This window comes from Sardina pilchardus, chromosome 5 (assembly GCF_963854185.1).
Source record: "Sardina pilchardus chromosome 5, fSarPil1.1, whole genome shotgun sequence".
In the NCBI taxonomy this organism is placed as follows: domain Eukaryota; kingdom Metazoa; phylum Chordata; class Actinopteri; order Clupeiformes; family Clupeidae; genus Sardina; species Sardina pilchardus.
The window spans coordinates 26,234,282-26,248,386 of record NC_084998.1 but is presented as its reverse complement, the minus strand read 5'-3'; the positions used below and the strand labels follow the sequence as shown (position 1 = coordinate 26,248,386).

Genomic DNA, 14,105 nt, shown 5'->3' with positions numbered 1-14,105 from the left:
TGCACACGTAAACGAGGAATAATCCGAGATGTGTCTTTGTGAGACCGAGACATTAAGACATTGTTGTCAATTGAGTCTCTGCATGGATAAAATATATATGATTCATTAGGGCTGCGGTGTTCGATGCCATAAATATTTAAACAATGCGGAACATATTCCGGAAAAACTCGAAATATCCCCATTTACTATTCCTCTTTACACGCACTGTTTACAGAGAGATAGGACAAGGGACAGTGTAGTTGGAAAAAGTAGACATGGCCTTAATGTCACTTATGCATCCTATTAGGAGGTTTGAAAAGACCTTAAACAAAATTCACACAGTTGTAAAGCACAGTTTAATCTTTTATTTCTACTTACGGCCAGTGGTAAAGAATGTCATGTAAAACTGACTTACATTTGTCACAAATACATTTACTGTTGATAATCCAGGAAATATGAAATAAAAACACCAAATATTTGGGGAACAAATAATTTGTGAAGACTGTGACCTCCCCTGGACATCCCTGTGTTATATTTGTTCTGTGAGGTCATATGGGGTTTTAAAGTTGAGCTTTCTTTAAAAAAAACGCATTTGCATTTTAAATCACATCCCTGATTAAGATTCAGAACAGGAAAAAAAACACTGAAATTAAATCAGTTTTAATATTCAATAAAATATAGAGATGACCAGAGACATACAGGAAATGTCTGAAACTGAAACTTGCTAGTAAAAATGTACACAGCTGAAGAGAGACAGAATTGTTCCCATCATCTCCCAGTGGCTCTCTGCCACTAGAGGACCTTGTATCTTCCTTTGTTTTGTGGCTGGTAGGAGTTTTGCTGAAAGGGGAGAGAGAGACCAGTGAGCAAAGCTGGACAAACAAATACAGAACAAACAAATAAATTCCATTTTTATGTTTTCAAGTAACACACTATGCAACACATCCTGATCATGTAGCAATAGTAAGAGTTAGACTGGTATAATGTTCCGTCCTAACACTGTTTGATAACACTTTTGATTTAAGCAGCATGGCTGATACAATTCTTACCAGTCGAATAAGCTCTTCTTTAATCAGCCTAGTGATCTCTGCTTTAGCCTTCTGCACAGCCAGTTCACTGGCACCTATCAGGCAAAAAAGAACACAGTAGCCGTTAATTAGTCATCGAATATCCAGAGCCCTCAAGACTGTTTGGTTACAGAATCATAGTGATGAACTCACTCTCGATGGCCAGGTAGATCTTGCGCTCCCCTTCTTTGGGCTCCTTTCCAGGAGGGAAGTACGTCCCTCGGATGGTGATGGCTGCCTCGGAGTACTCGCCGATCCTCTGCAGAGCCTCTTTGGACGTCACCTTCCACCTCGCCGTCTAGATGCAGAAGGGATCGTCAACACACAAACGCATTACAATGTCAGCAATAATGGATATTGATTATAGACACAAGGATATCCCATTATGCAAAAATACTGGAAGAAGCACAAGAGGAGTTCAGTTTGCTCTGCCAAAGGTCAAAGTTGTTGTTTAACAGGTGACGTCAGAGGATGTTATCCCGCTAATACCTTGATTGGCACACATGTATTTAGAAACACATTGCCCACAAAAGAAACATTTGGTTCAATTTATAAGACCAATACAAGAGTCACAGTGTTCATATTTAAAGCAATTCTCTGGGTAACCATACTGTCAGGAGAAGGTGACGTCTCGTCTGAGGCCCACGGTTGGGTCGTTCATACCTGAGGGAAGTCGTTGATCTCAAGCTCCTCTTCGTATCTCGTGATGCTCTCGGCCTGCTCGGCCGCCTGCCGCTCCTCCTCCAGCTTCTCCACGGGGGTGTAGTTGAGTTTGGCGTTGATCTTTTCAGCCAGCTGCTCTGCGATCGTCTTCGCCGAGACCGACGGGGCAATGATGGTGCCCCCTCTCAAGATGGCATTGGTGGCCTGCTGCATCACATCCTGGACACCGGGACGTACAAAACACTTTGTGAGAGAATGTATGGCCGCGAACAAACAAAACAAACCAAACCAAACCAAACCAAACAAAACAAACCAAACAAAACACAAAACTGCTGGAATGTATCCACTATTCATGGGTTTCATCAGGTCCCTTTCCACAGGTGTATAAAATCAAGCGCCTAGATTATGAATGCAGATGCATGGTGCTTGATTAACCCACCTGTGGAAAGGGACCCTATGAAACCCATGGATACTCCACATACCTGAGCCTCTGCCCCAAGGTTCTTCTGGGCGTTGATCTTCAGAGCCAGCTTCTTGGCGATCTCCAGCTTCTGGATGTTTCCAGCCGAGGGCATGGCAAGGCCGGTCAGGCTGCTCACGCTGGCGGCGGCTGCTGCGTTGCTGGCCACGGCGGCACTTGCACCTCCTCCGGGGGCAGAGAGGTCCTTCACTCGCTTCTTCGAGTTGAACATGCTCTCGATCTGCTCGTCAATCTGCAAGGATCACCCGCAACACGCTCACATTTTAATGGTATGCATTTATTCATGCGACACATAGTGTGTTAAAACTACTTAGTTATTACACTGCTCTTCAGAGTGCTGCAGAAAGTTCCATTCACATCAATGGGCCTTCACAATGTTCAGAGGTCTGTTAACTGTATATAATTAGCGCGGCGCAAAGTATACAATGACCGCTGTCAATGGCAACGGCCGGGTTTTGTGCTCCTGATTCATGTCTTCCAAATGAATCCGCAAGTTAGTCCATTCACTTATTGCAATGGATTTCATTGAAAGGGAAAGTCAGCTGGTAAGACGTTGCCACGCAACACCTGAATCTATGAAGTTTTATCTGTGTGGCGAAATATAAATAAATAAACACTCCAATACATTATCCCTTACTTAATAACTGTGCCAGCAGGCAGATGTTATGATAACCAATGATTGATTCTGCTCGTTGTTTTTGAAAGCCAAGCTGATAATCACATTTACCACAAAAAGTACAAAACAAATGCACACAATTACACAAAAACTATTTTCAACACAATTTCAAATTAGCTTAAAATAATCTGTCTGACTACATTATCATATCAAATCATTCTGGTTGCCATGGAGCGGTTCTAGATACTCACGTCCAGTGCTGCGTCCTCATCGTCGGAGTCCTGCAGACCCAGAGCTGCTTTCTGCAGCTTCTTGCGCTCGTTGGCCAGAGCCTGCTCGGTCTCGTCAAACTTGAAGCCCTTTCCAGAGAAGCCACTGCTGCTCTTGGCGACCTTTCCTTCCTGCACATTTGTAAAATTGCATGAGTTGGTGAACAACAGTACCGTAAAACAACCCCACAGATGAGAAGTGTCTGTAGAGAGTACATGCCATCACTGAGAGAAAGAGAGAATAAAAGGGGAATACTTGGATGATGTCATAGATAGACAATCTACATATGCTCAGATTATAAACAAATCTGTTGAGATTCTGTGGTTGAGGTTAGGCTGAGGCCGGGATCACACTGTCCAGATTTGGCACTGCCAGTGTTGTGATAGCAACAAAGGAGCTGAGCACCAAATTCAGTTCAACTTCCAGAAATGAACAGCAGCCTCATGAATGTCAGTTTGTTGCATATTAGAGACACTTGACATTCTGACCAAAGCAGCAAAATTATTTATGGGGCAGGATGTTTCTTTTCCGCAACCGTATTTTTGATGTGATCCCCACCTAAGGGGTGGGGTTTGTTTAAAGGAACACTTCACCGTTTTTTCATATTAAACTACATTATTCCCCTCATTAAGAAGAGTTGATACATACCTCTCACGTTTCAATGTGTGCACTCACTGGCTCTGACGCGCGGCCAGGTAAGAAGGATAACTATATTGTGTGGCGCAGTAATATCCTCACTCTTGCACTTTCAGTTTCACTTTGGAGTGAGGATTTACTGCGCAGAGTCTAAGTGCTCCCAATATTATTCCGCCACACAATATTATAGTTATCCCTTTTACCTGCTTAGGAATGCACCAGGTTTTATTTTGTCTCACCATACTTGGTCGTGTGACTACTCATGTAACTGTATTTTAATAAAACATGGAGGTGTTTGGTCACTTCTAACTTCATCTCTGTTTGGATCCTAATGAATGCATTGGGCTAGCTAAGTGCTATCAAAGTTGCGCCGCGCACCAGAGCCAGTGAGTGCATGCATTGAGAGGTATGTAATCAACTCGTCTTAATTAAGCGAATAACATAGTTTAATATGAAACAACGGTGAAGTGTTCCTTTAAGGTGATAAAAAATGTTGCTGAACAATTACTGATTACAAAGACTAAACTTGAACTTCAATACATCCGTTTTACTGAAAATGAGACACTTACGGCTTTCAGTTGGTCTTTGAAACTGGCCCACAACCTCTCTAGCTCAGGCGGCACAGTCGATCCGGAAAGTTCCAGAGCCTTGAGGATATCTCCTGAGTAACGGGCTTGCTCCTCTGTGATGAATGTGTATGCGTAACCCTGCGACACAACACACAAGACAATCAGTCAGAGGATGAACCCATGAACAGAGGATGACTGATCGGTTCCAAAAAAACTGTGAGAATCCTATAAAAAGTAACTTTCGGTTTGCCGTTATCAGAGGTGGAAAACTTCAGTGAGTAAAAGTCCGACCACATATCTGTGCCAAAGATTAATTTAAATCAGCTGATTCTAATTAGCACAACTCTTCAACTAGGAAGAGCAGTTAATTAAGGAGATCACCTGTGCTAAGTGCACAGGTAGAACCAATACAGTACATGGTCGGACTTTTACTCACTGAAGCTGGAGTTTTCCACCTCTGGCCGTTACGTATACGACTGTGCGCCACTTACTTTGTTCCCAGCCCGCCCAGTGCGTCCCACTCTGTGGACGTAGTCCTCGTAGTGGTTTGGGCAGTTGTAGTTGACGACCAAGATCAGCTGCTTGACGTCCAGCCCCCGGGCCGCCACAGACGTGGCCACCATAAGTCTACACGCGCCGTTCTTGAAGTCATTAATGATGCTGTCTCGGTCGTACTGATCGATGCCTATCAGGAAGAGAGAAAGCAGTCTATAAATCAATGTTGGCTGGGAAATGCTAAACATCTTTCACTTCTAAGCTTTTAGGTTGTGTACTATGTGCCCGAAAAAAAAGAGCTTTGCGTTCATCTCATACATGTACGTATGGTTTTGTATGGGCTTGTATCGTATTATTTTGCATACACATGCTGAAAATTCAGGACTTGTCACCACCTTATTCTGTGGCTTCCCAAATGAGACTGCTTTTATAAGTTGATTCCTTCAGAGAAGAGACATTTTCTCACTTCTAAATTGGTGCCTGACGTGTGTGTGTGTGTGTGTGTGTGTGTGTGTGTGTGTGTGTGTGTGTGTGTGTGTGGTTTGTTTTGTACCTCCATGCAGAGACATGCAGGGATAAGAGGCCTTCATCAAGTCTCTGAGGAGACCGTCTGCGTGCTCCTGCTTGTCCACAAAGATGATGACAGAACCCTTTTCCTGGTAGTGGCCCAGGATCTCTAACAACTTCAGAAATTTTTTGTCTTCCTCAATCACAATCTGTTAACACAAATGCACACAGAATTACAGTTAATTATCATTCAACACAAACAAGAATATGAAACAAGGAGATTTTTATCAAGTGACCTTCTATAGCACTAACTTACATTACTTGCTTAGAAGTCATAAACACTGGGACTATATATGGCTTAAATTATGAGTACAGTTGTGCTGTAGATGGTCATGTCCTATTGCCCTTCTTGGTTCAACTTCAACCATAAGGCTACGTTCAGACTTAGCGTCTTTTTCTGACAAAAGAAGTTGTGCATACCGTTTTCTCATCTTGAAAAAAAAATCTGCCAGCGTTTTTATTCCAAAAGCAGCCGGAAGCGTTTTTTTTGCGATAGGCAAAGTGACTAACGTACGTGTGGACATAAAATATTGCGAAAGAGAAAAATGGGGTTGACTATTGCTTTTAGTATGTTATGGCAAAGTTGTGAAGTCATGTCAAACATTTCCCAAAAGCTCAGACACCTTCTAGTTCTAAAACGAGTCTCTCGACCGATGTTCTGTCACCTTCACCATTTTTTACCTGTTGTCATGGGAAACCACAGGTCTCGTTAATCCGCTTGTGATTGGTCAGTTGTAAAAAAGACAGCATGACGTAAGGCGTTTTTCCGCCAGAAGTTGAGCATTTCTCAACTTCGAGCTGCAGAAAAAAGACGGTTGCAGTCGCGTTTTAAAAGAAGCCGGCAACTTTTTTGAAAAAACGGTCTCCTCCATAGGGTTATAATGTAAAACAGACGCCGGCAGCTGAGAAAAAGACGCTTAGTATGAACGTACCCTAATACTGTCTGGTTACTAGTTTTGCTGGCCATCCTAAATAAACCTACAGTACCCGCATATAAGCCGCATTGTGTATAAGCCGCAGGACAGTGTTTTATGCAAGATAAAAGAAACCATTGATACCATATTACCCGTCGCCGTGTATTAACCTCATAGCTGAAGAAATTTTGCAAAATCAATGTATAAGCCGGAATAGCTAATAGTCCGGAAATGATTCCGTTTTCACACTTCTCTTGCCACTCCAATTCTCTCCGATGACTTACCACATGCTGCTCTACGTCTGAGCACACGACGCTCCTGCCTCCCACCTGCACCTCGATGGGCTTGGTCAGGATCCGCCTGGCCAGAGCTTCCATAGCGCGGGGGAACGTGGCCGAGAACATGACCGTCTGCCGATCGGGTCGAATGTTATCCACAATTCGCATGACCTGCAAAACACACACACACACACAGTCTCAAGGAGAGTGCATATGATATGGAACTGTGACAAACCGTATTGGCATTTAAATGAATGGCAAACGGTCAGGTGGCTCTTACCTGTGGTTCAAAGCCCATGTCGAACATTCTGTCAGCTTCGTCAACAACCACATATGTGACCCTGCGCAAGTTAGTGACTCGGCCTAGACGTAAACACACATACACACAAACCAGTTTACTACCAAGGCCACATGTAACAAAATCCTCACAGCACAACAAAGTCAAAATAATTCATATTTTCAACACATAGAGCAGGCACACATTGACATAGATAGCAGTGAAAAATCAGCTCTCACAAACATTTTTTTTATATATATAAATCAGCCATATAGTTCTTTTTTTCCGTTTGCTTTGTTTATTCTTTGCGTACCATCTCAGGGGCACGTAGGACCTGTAAAAGTGAGAAAACAGCCACATCACACATTAAAGAGATGGGCCCACATCAACCATTATCTGACCGCCTTTTCACCTACAAAGGAAACATATCACAGATTACCTCGCATGTGTGGAAGATTGAACAATGTGCTCTACCATGCGGCATCAGTGTTCCCTCCTCTAAGCACAGAAAACATTGCATTTCCTCTCCCTGGGTTTCAATGGAGTGGACTAGCAGGCTTAATGCTGACCCTTCAGAAGTGTCTCCACCTACCTCTGGATGGCATATTCTTCAGGCACTTCGTAAGGCTACAGGTCACGTTTCCAAAGTAGTCAGATAATGCGGAAAGTTTAGTAAATAGTATGGGTTTCAACGCGTCAAAGAAGAACAAGTCAGTACAAGAAGGGTCTGACACACAAACTAGCATGATCCACGCTAACAGGATCTTTAAAAGTGTTGATTTTTTTTTTTTTTTTCTTACAGAGTTTTTTTTTTGCAATTGCTTAACAGTTCAACCCAACCAATTCAGGTTAATCAGTGTACAATGATTAGAATACACTGATTAACCGATTGCCGTCATTAACTTTTCATATGATGCGCAACAAACTAGACACACAGACGCACACACAAACTCTAAAAGAGTGAGGTAAAAAATGAAGCAACAATTCCTTACCGCTGTTGGCACCGAGCATGTCAATCATCCTCCCTGGAGTACAGACGATGATCTCTGCTCCTCTCTTAAGCTCAGCAATCTGTTTCAAGCAAATAAAAAAATTTAAAAAATCAAACATCTTTACTTCGTTCACATTTCCATCAATATCCGACTCCCCTTTCTGTGCCATTCTTAACCATTATGGCAAGATGATTCAACCCCATGGCAGACTTAAAGGTCATACCTGCTCACTGATGCCTGTGCCTCCATAGACACACACCACATTCAGACCCAGGGGCTTGGAGAACTTCTTGCACTCTTTGGTGATCTGCAGAGCCAGCTCTCGTGTAGGGGTCATGATCACAGCTGCGGAGAAAGATGACAACCATTTATGTTGAATGAATCCGTGACTTTGGATTTAAATGGACTTGTGATAAAATACTGGTCGCCAGGCTTACCAAGGGGCCCCTCTGCCTCGTCTAAGGGCCTCTGATCCATGATGTGGCGAAACATGGGGAGGAGGAAAGCAATGGTTTTCCCACTGCCAGTCTTGGCGATGCCGATCATGTCTCGACCCGACATGATGGCCGGAATGGCCTGACACTGAATGGGTGTGGGCTTCTCATAGCTTTGCCTGTGCAAACAGACAAGATCTTATTATAGGCAGGGCAAAATCCAGAACAATCTTATTAAAAGGTCACTACCAAACTTCTCAATTGATTCTATAGTGCTTTTTCGGGTAGAATCCACTTCTACTTGGGACATTTTAATATTATGCATAATTAATGTGAATTTTCATATTAGCGAATATAAATGCATAATAAAGAAATGTATTGATAATATGGCTAAAATGGGAAGTAGATAAGTAAATGGCTTTAGGCCCAAATAATATTAAAATTGAATCAATAACAAATGATTATACAAAAGTATGCTTTTAGATGGGATATTGCCGTTACATTAGGCAAATTGTGGGCTTCACCTTTACAAGAACATCATGACAAAACAATTATGGATGTTTCTACTGAATTAGTGTAAATATACACTATTTGTGAAGACATATCAGATTGCTCTGAGTTTTGCCCTGTCTATTAGGCATAGAACAACGTGTAAAGAGAAAAGCTATGAAGCATACATATGCACGGACATCCACCTGAACAAATACTCAAGCAGTCATTCATTCTAAATGTATAGGATGGATTCCAGTCAGCGGTAAGTATAAGTGAGGAGCCTTACCTCTTTAAAGCATTTAAGACCTTCATAGAGGTTCCGCACTGCACCCAGGTCTTGATGGGCTTCGGGCAGCCCTTTCCCTTCACGGCGATTCCCTCCAGTTCCAGACGGAAAACATTCACCTCTGTTGGATACAAGCAACGTCAGCCCAAAACTATAGTTAAAGACTTATCGCAAAATGTGACCCTGTAAAGCGGAACCAGTCGTTTCGGTAAAATGTATTAAATTAAGTTATTGTGCTCACGTGAACGGCCATAAACTAAGCTTTCCAACGATATGTATATCGAGGGTATTACAAAACTATCGCTAAGATAACCGCATCCAAACTTGACATGGTTCTCCTGTCACGATATGCCAGAAGAGGAGAAATCACCTTTTTAAGCGGCGCGTGCACAACGGGAATGACAGCAAATGTGTTGAATCTTTGCCAGGTTTAAAGGTATACTATGCAGGATCGGCGATTTCATCGCCGGTTTCGCTTTCACTTTTAATTTTCGCTCGTTTTATGCTTTTTATACCTTTAACAGTCAAAACGTATGTTTTTCCGTCAAATGCGTTCACGATATGAAACTGTAGACTGTATACAGTCGAATTATGCGAAAACGTGAAATTCAACATTTTAACCCGGAAGTTTGTTATTGTTGATTTTCTCAAAATAACGTTGTGCGCAAAACGACTGATTTCGCTATGAATGGTCACAAATAAGGAACAGTCATTTTATTCAAGTATGACTAATATTTAGAAGTTCAAATTATAGTCAGCCATTGCCAGTCAGCCAACTCACAATATTTACAACGTGGTTGAAACATAAATACCAAGTAATAGCAGTGGCCTGTAATACAAAGGAAGTTTTCCAACTCAGATTCAATGTGGGCTTATCTAGGGAAGTTACTAGGGATGACAAAAACATAAATTGGTGGTGCTAAACGGTACTATGGCAGTGATTTACGATGGCATATTACCTAAACTGGTGTTTGCACACCTTTGAATTAAGGAGCTGGTTCGCCAAAGCAGGTGGAGTTCATGACCAATCATAAGCGAATTACCCTCGTCTTACCCTTTTGTGTTCAGACATATGTTCAGACATCTGTACTAAGGGGCAGGTGGGGAAAGGCCTGGGTGATGTCTAGATCAAATTATGCTGACAACTGTGTTTATACATACAGCCCACCCGTGACATTTACATCATGTCCAGATTCCAGTGTATGTCTGAAAGGGGATCATGTTACTCTTGAAGTTACGTTGGTTAAACCTTGCTTTGGAGTACAGGCCACTGGCCAATACAAGACCACACAACATACCTTCGGGTGTCATTTTGGCCAATTCTGGAACCTCCACATAGAAATTCTTGCGGTACGGCTCATACTGGATCTTCTGGTGATCCACAGGTTCCAGCACTTTCCTCTGTTTTGTTTGGAAGCCAGTCAGAGCAGTCTGCAGATCCACTTCCTCTTCCTCTGAGGAGTACTGCGAAGACAAACAAGTGGACATACACATTACACACACAGTCACTTTTGTTGGCTAATTCTTGAGTTATCCCCTTTACTTGTATGCTTTACAGTAGCACTGTAAGTGTTAAATGTTCCAATGTTAGGAACGTGTGTGTACTATGCTGGAACTTCGCCCAACCGCGCATTCAAACACACATCCAGATGAAGTTGAGATGCATACCTCCATTGCATCCTGGTCGTTCTCCATCAGCTCCCCTTTCTTCTTGGTTGTGTGAGGCATCTTCTTTGTCTTTACCACGGTTACCACTTTGGTCACCATGCCACCCTTCTGGAAGTGGAAAAGAATACAAGAGCGTCTGTTACGCCAATACAAGACAACCAACATCAAAAACAATGCATTAGAGGTATGCCATTTCTTCATGCCAAGGAAACTTGTGCCAAAATATGACCAGGAAATAATCCTCTTCCCACAACCTGGTTACCCTACTAGCCATTTTTGGTTACCAGAACGTTCTAGTTACGAAAGCCTTTGATTCCAGTAACGTTTCCTGCAAGTTCTTTTTGGTTAGGTTTTGGTTGCCACTTGGTTTGGCAGGAAAGGTTTCGTTATGTTCTCTCAACGTTAGCAGTTGGTTACATTTTTGGTTCCCGCAATGTTCTCTTAACGTTGTTGGTTACATGTTGCTCCCTCAATGTTTCCCTAACGTTCCCTTCCCTTGAGAATATTAATTTAGACGTACCTAGAGTAAATAGTTGTTGTGACTATAGTCAAGCTCCTCTGTAACCACTCACCTTGTCGTTCTTGCCCCTCATGGTGCCCATGTTGAACTTCTTTACTTCTTCCTTCACCTCCTCCATGTAGGCGTCGAGGGAGTCGATTTCCTCGCCAGGCTCCTCTTCCATGTCAGTGGTCTTCTCCTCTTCCTCCTCTTTCTCTTCTGGCTTCTCCTCTTCCTCCTCCTCCTCCTGCTCCAGAGGTGCTGGGGCCTCTTCATCATCATCTGCTCAATGCATAGAGCCAGTCACGCACTCAGTCAATGGCAACAACTGAACCACTACAATTCAAACTGCAGTGGCTGAAGGAGGTAGTTCTTCAATTGTACACAAGGATTTGAACTTCACAGTTTTGCCCAAATCAACTCATAGCAAACTGAGACTGTTCAGAAATGCTTCACAGCAGGACCGACAGCTATGACAACAACTATAATGATAAAGGCGTCCACATTGTCCAACGATAAACGATAAAGTCTCTCCTGAATGTGATGGCTAAAATGTGATGGGTTCTGATTGGTTGTTTTTTGGCTGTAGCTTTTTTTTATCATGGTCAAAATCGCTATGAAAGTGACCCCTAGCGATATCGTTTTTCCATATGTCGTTTTTGTTATAGCTTATGTGTGAACGTAGTCATTCATATTCGCAAGAACACATTTTTTGTATAGTTTACGTTACAGTTATCGTTCTTAGTTTGAACGCCCCTTTAAGAGTGAACGGTATTATTCGCTGCAGAGAAACTGCTGATTCCCCCCTTTTGTCCTCTCTTACCATCATCATCCTCCAGACTCCACTTCTTCCCCTGCTTCATCTCCTCGAGTTCCTTCTTGATCTCCCCAATATTCTCGATGGCTTTCTTCCTCTGCTCCTCACGCCATTTCTCAACACGTTCTTTTCTTTTCCTCATTTCTTCCTCCAGTGTGTTGTGATCAAAGTCTTGCTGCATGATGAAATGACATACAGTGTAAATACACATTGGTTCTATTGCACTCTATCATACCAAGAGCCTTCGTAATATCTTAGCTACTAGTGCAGAGCCCGTAGATGTGGCATTTTTTGTTCGTATAACCAATTTGGTACTGCACACAGTCGTGCCATTAGATAACACCCACCAAATTTGAGAGCAGTCGGATGAGTGGTTCGAGAGTTATGCGTGGAAGACAGATGTTCCTTGCATTAATAGATAGATATGTTACAAACAGTAAGACTTTGTGTTCTTCAGACGTGTAACTTACATCTTCGACTTTTTCTTCCTCTTTTTCTTCCTTTACTTTTTTCTTTTCGTTTGCTGGATCTCCATTGCTTGATTTTTCTTTGCTAAAAGAATGAACGAACAGACATTACTTCTGACTGTGTTTGTCGATATCCAACGCAATCCCTATCGAAAGTTGCAATGTCAACACTACAAAATCTCTACACATCGTTCAAAATCTCAAAAGCATCACAACTAAAGCAGCTGCAGGTCAATGTGCAACTAAATCTAACTGTGCCATGTGGATTACCGGTAATGTTTGCGTTTGCATCTATCAAGGCATACTATTAGTAAAGTGCATGCATGCTTAGCACTACATCAATGATACCTGTCTTCAGTTTTTCTGCTTTTGCTAGGACTTGGAGTTCGTGACCGCCGTCCTCGACTCCTGCTCCTACTCCTGGACCTCCTCCGATCCCTGCTCCTTGATCTACGTCTCTCCCGACTCCTGGATCGGCTGAAATGCCACCACAAAATCGGTGAACAATTTGCATTTCTGAGTAAACTTCATAACATTTGAATATATGGTTCAATTGGAAACAACTGCAAAACACAGACGAATCTGGACGTGGACGTGTCTTACCGAGGGCGTTTCCTATCTCTAGACCGTGACCTACGGCGGTCTCTGCTGCGAGATCTCTCTCTCCTGTTGCGGTCTCGGTTTCTGGAACCAGCTCGCTCATCTTTCTTTGAGCGTTTGTCGGGAGAGCGGCTGTTCGATCGGCTTCCCGACCGACCTCTTGATGCCGAACGCTTCCTGTAATGCCTGAAATCGTGAGAAACAAGACACAACATGATGGGTCTGAGACTTATTCGAAATATCGGAGTTGTCTTTATATTCGAATTTCAGCTTTGAATCATTGTGAATTCACGTCATCACAAACCCTAGTTCAATGTTCAATGCAACGACACATTTGCGCAAATAAGTGAGTTAGCTTTCTTTTGTTGACCTGACATCTTATAAAAGAAGCTCGTTTACCAAAAATGTAATACAAAATCTTGCTACAAACAGGACAGGCTTCTTTACAAATGACAAACAATATACCTAGATTGCCTGGTAGATGTAGACTGTAATCAACAATGCGTCCTCGTGGCTAATGTTAATAGCTGCTATCAGAAAGACTAAAATTAACTAACGTTAAACAGAGCTAATGTCATGTCAGAAAGAAACACACATGGACCTTGCTTGCACACAAGATCGTACATCTGGATCCCATAGTTGACTTTCAAGATCATAACTTCATACAGCAAAGTTTGATGGAGTTATGTTATTATCTTGGAATTGGGTTCGGTAAGTTAACTACCAAAATAAAGCAAAGTGCTAACGTTAGCTATACGTTGCATAGCTAACTAAGGCACAGCTATACGCGACTTCATGCGTCCCTTAAACTAGGTGTTCCAATAAAAAAACATTACTATCGTGCTTACCTTGACTCTCTACCCATGTTCTTCCAAATTTTAGATATTGTTACAGAAGTGTCTTGTAATTTTCGCTGCGTTTGCGCCTCTCTGTCGCGCTCACAGAACTACGTCATACAAAAGCGACTGGATCGCCCGCTGAAGCCACTTGTCTATCGCTGCCTCTACTGGCGTGGAAGATATACTTACACATTGTGAA

General features: G+C 42.5%; 1 protein-coding gene across 1 annotated transcript; it reads right to left on the bottom strand.

Annotated features, from left to right (window-relative positions):
- Positions 1-329: 329 nt before the first annotated feature.
- On the bottom strand, positions 330-14,033 carry ddx46 (DEAD (Asp-Glu-Ala-Asp) box polypeptide 46). Its single transcript, XM_062537068.1, has 23 exons — positions 13,916-14,033; positions 13,071-13,253; positions 12,816-12,944; positions 12,471-12,552; positions 12,007-12,175; positions 11,257-11,465; positions 10,685-10,792; positions 10,315-10,480; positions 9,017-9,137; positions 8,242-8,417; positions 8,028-8,149; positions 7,805-7,883; positions 6,816-6,898; positions 6,542-6,706; positions 5,330-5,492; positions 4,773-4,966; positions 4,282-4,419; positions 3,058-3,207; positions 2,192-2,422; positions 1,710-1,928; positions 1,200-1,344; positions 1,029-1,102; positions 330-819 (listed from the first exon to the last, which is right to left on the bottom strand). The coding sequence occupies exons 1-23, from the start codon at positions 13,930-13,932 to the stop codon at positions 772-774; spliced, it is 3,171 nt and encodes a 1,056-aa protein (XP_062393052.1). The 5' UTR covers positions 13,933-14,033; the 3' UTR covers positions 330-771.
- Positions 14,034-14,105: the final 72 nt, after the last annotated feature.

Bases quoted from the DNA above. Each gene is read 5' to 3' on its own strand.
- ddx46 (XM_062537068.1), bottom strand. The intron at 3,208-4,281 runs GTAAGTGTCTCA...ACAAATGTGCAG, and splicing joins TCAAAGACCAACTGAAAGCC to GAAGGAAAGGTCGCCAAGAG. The intron at 820-1,028 runs GTAAGAATTGTA...CTCCCCTTTCAG, and splicing joins AAGAAGAGCTTATTCGACTG to CAAAACTCCTACCAGCCACA.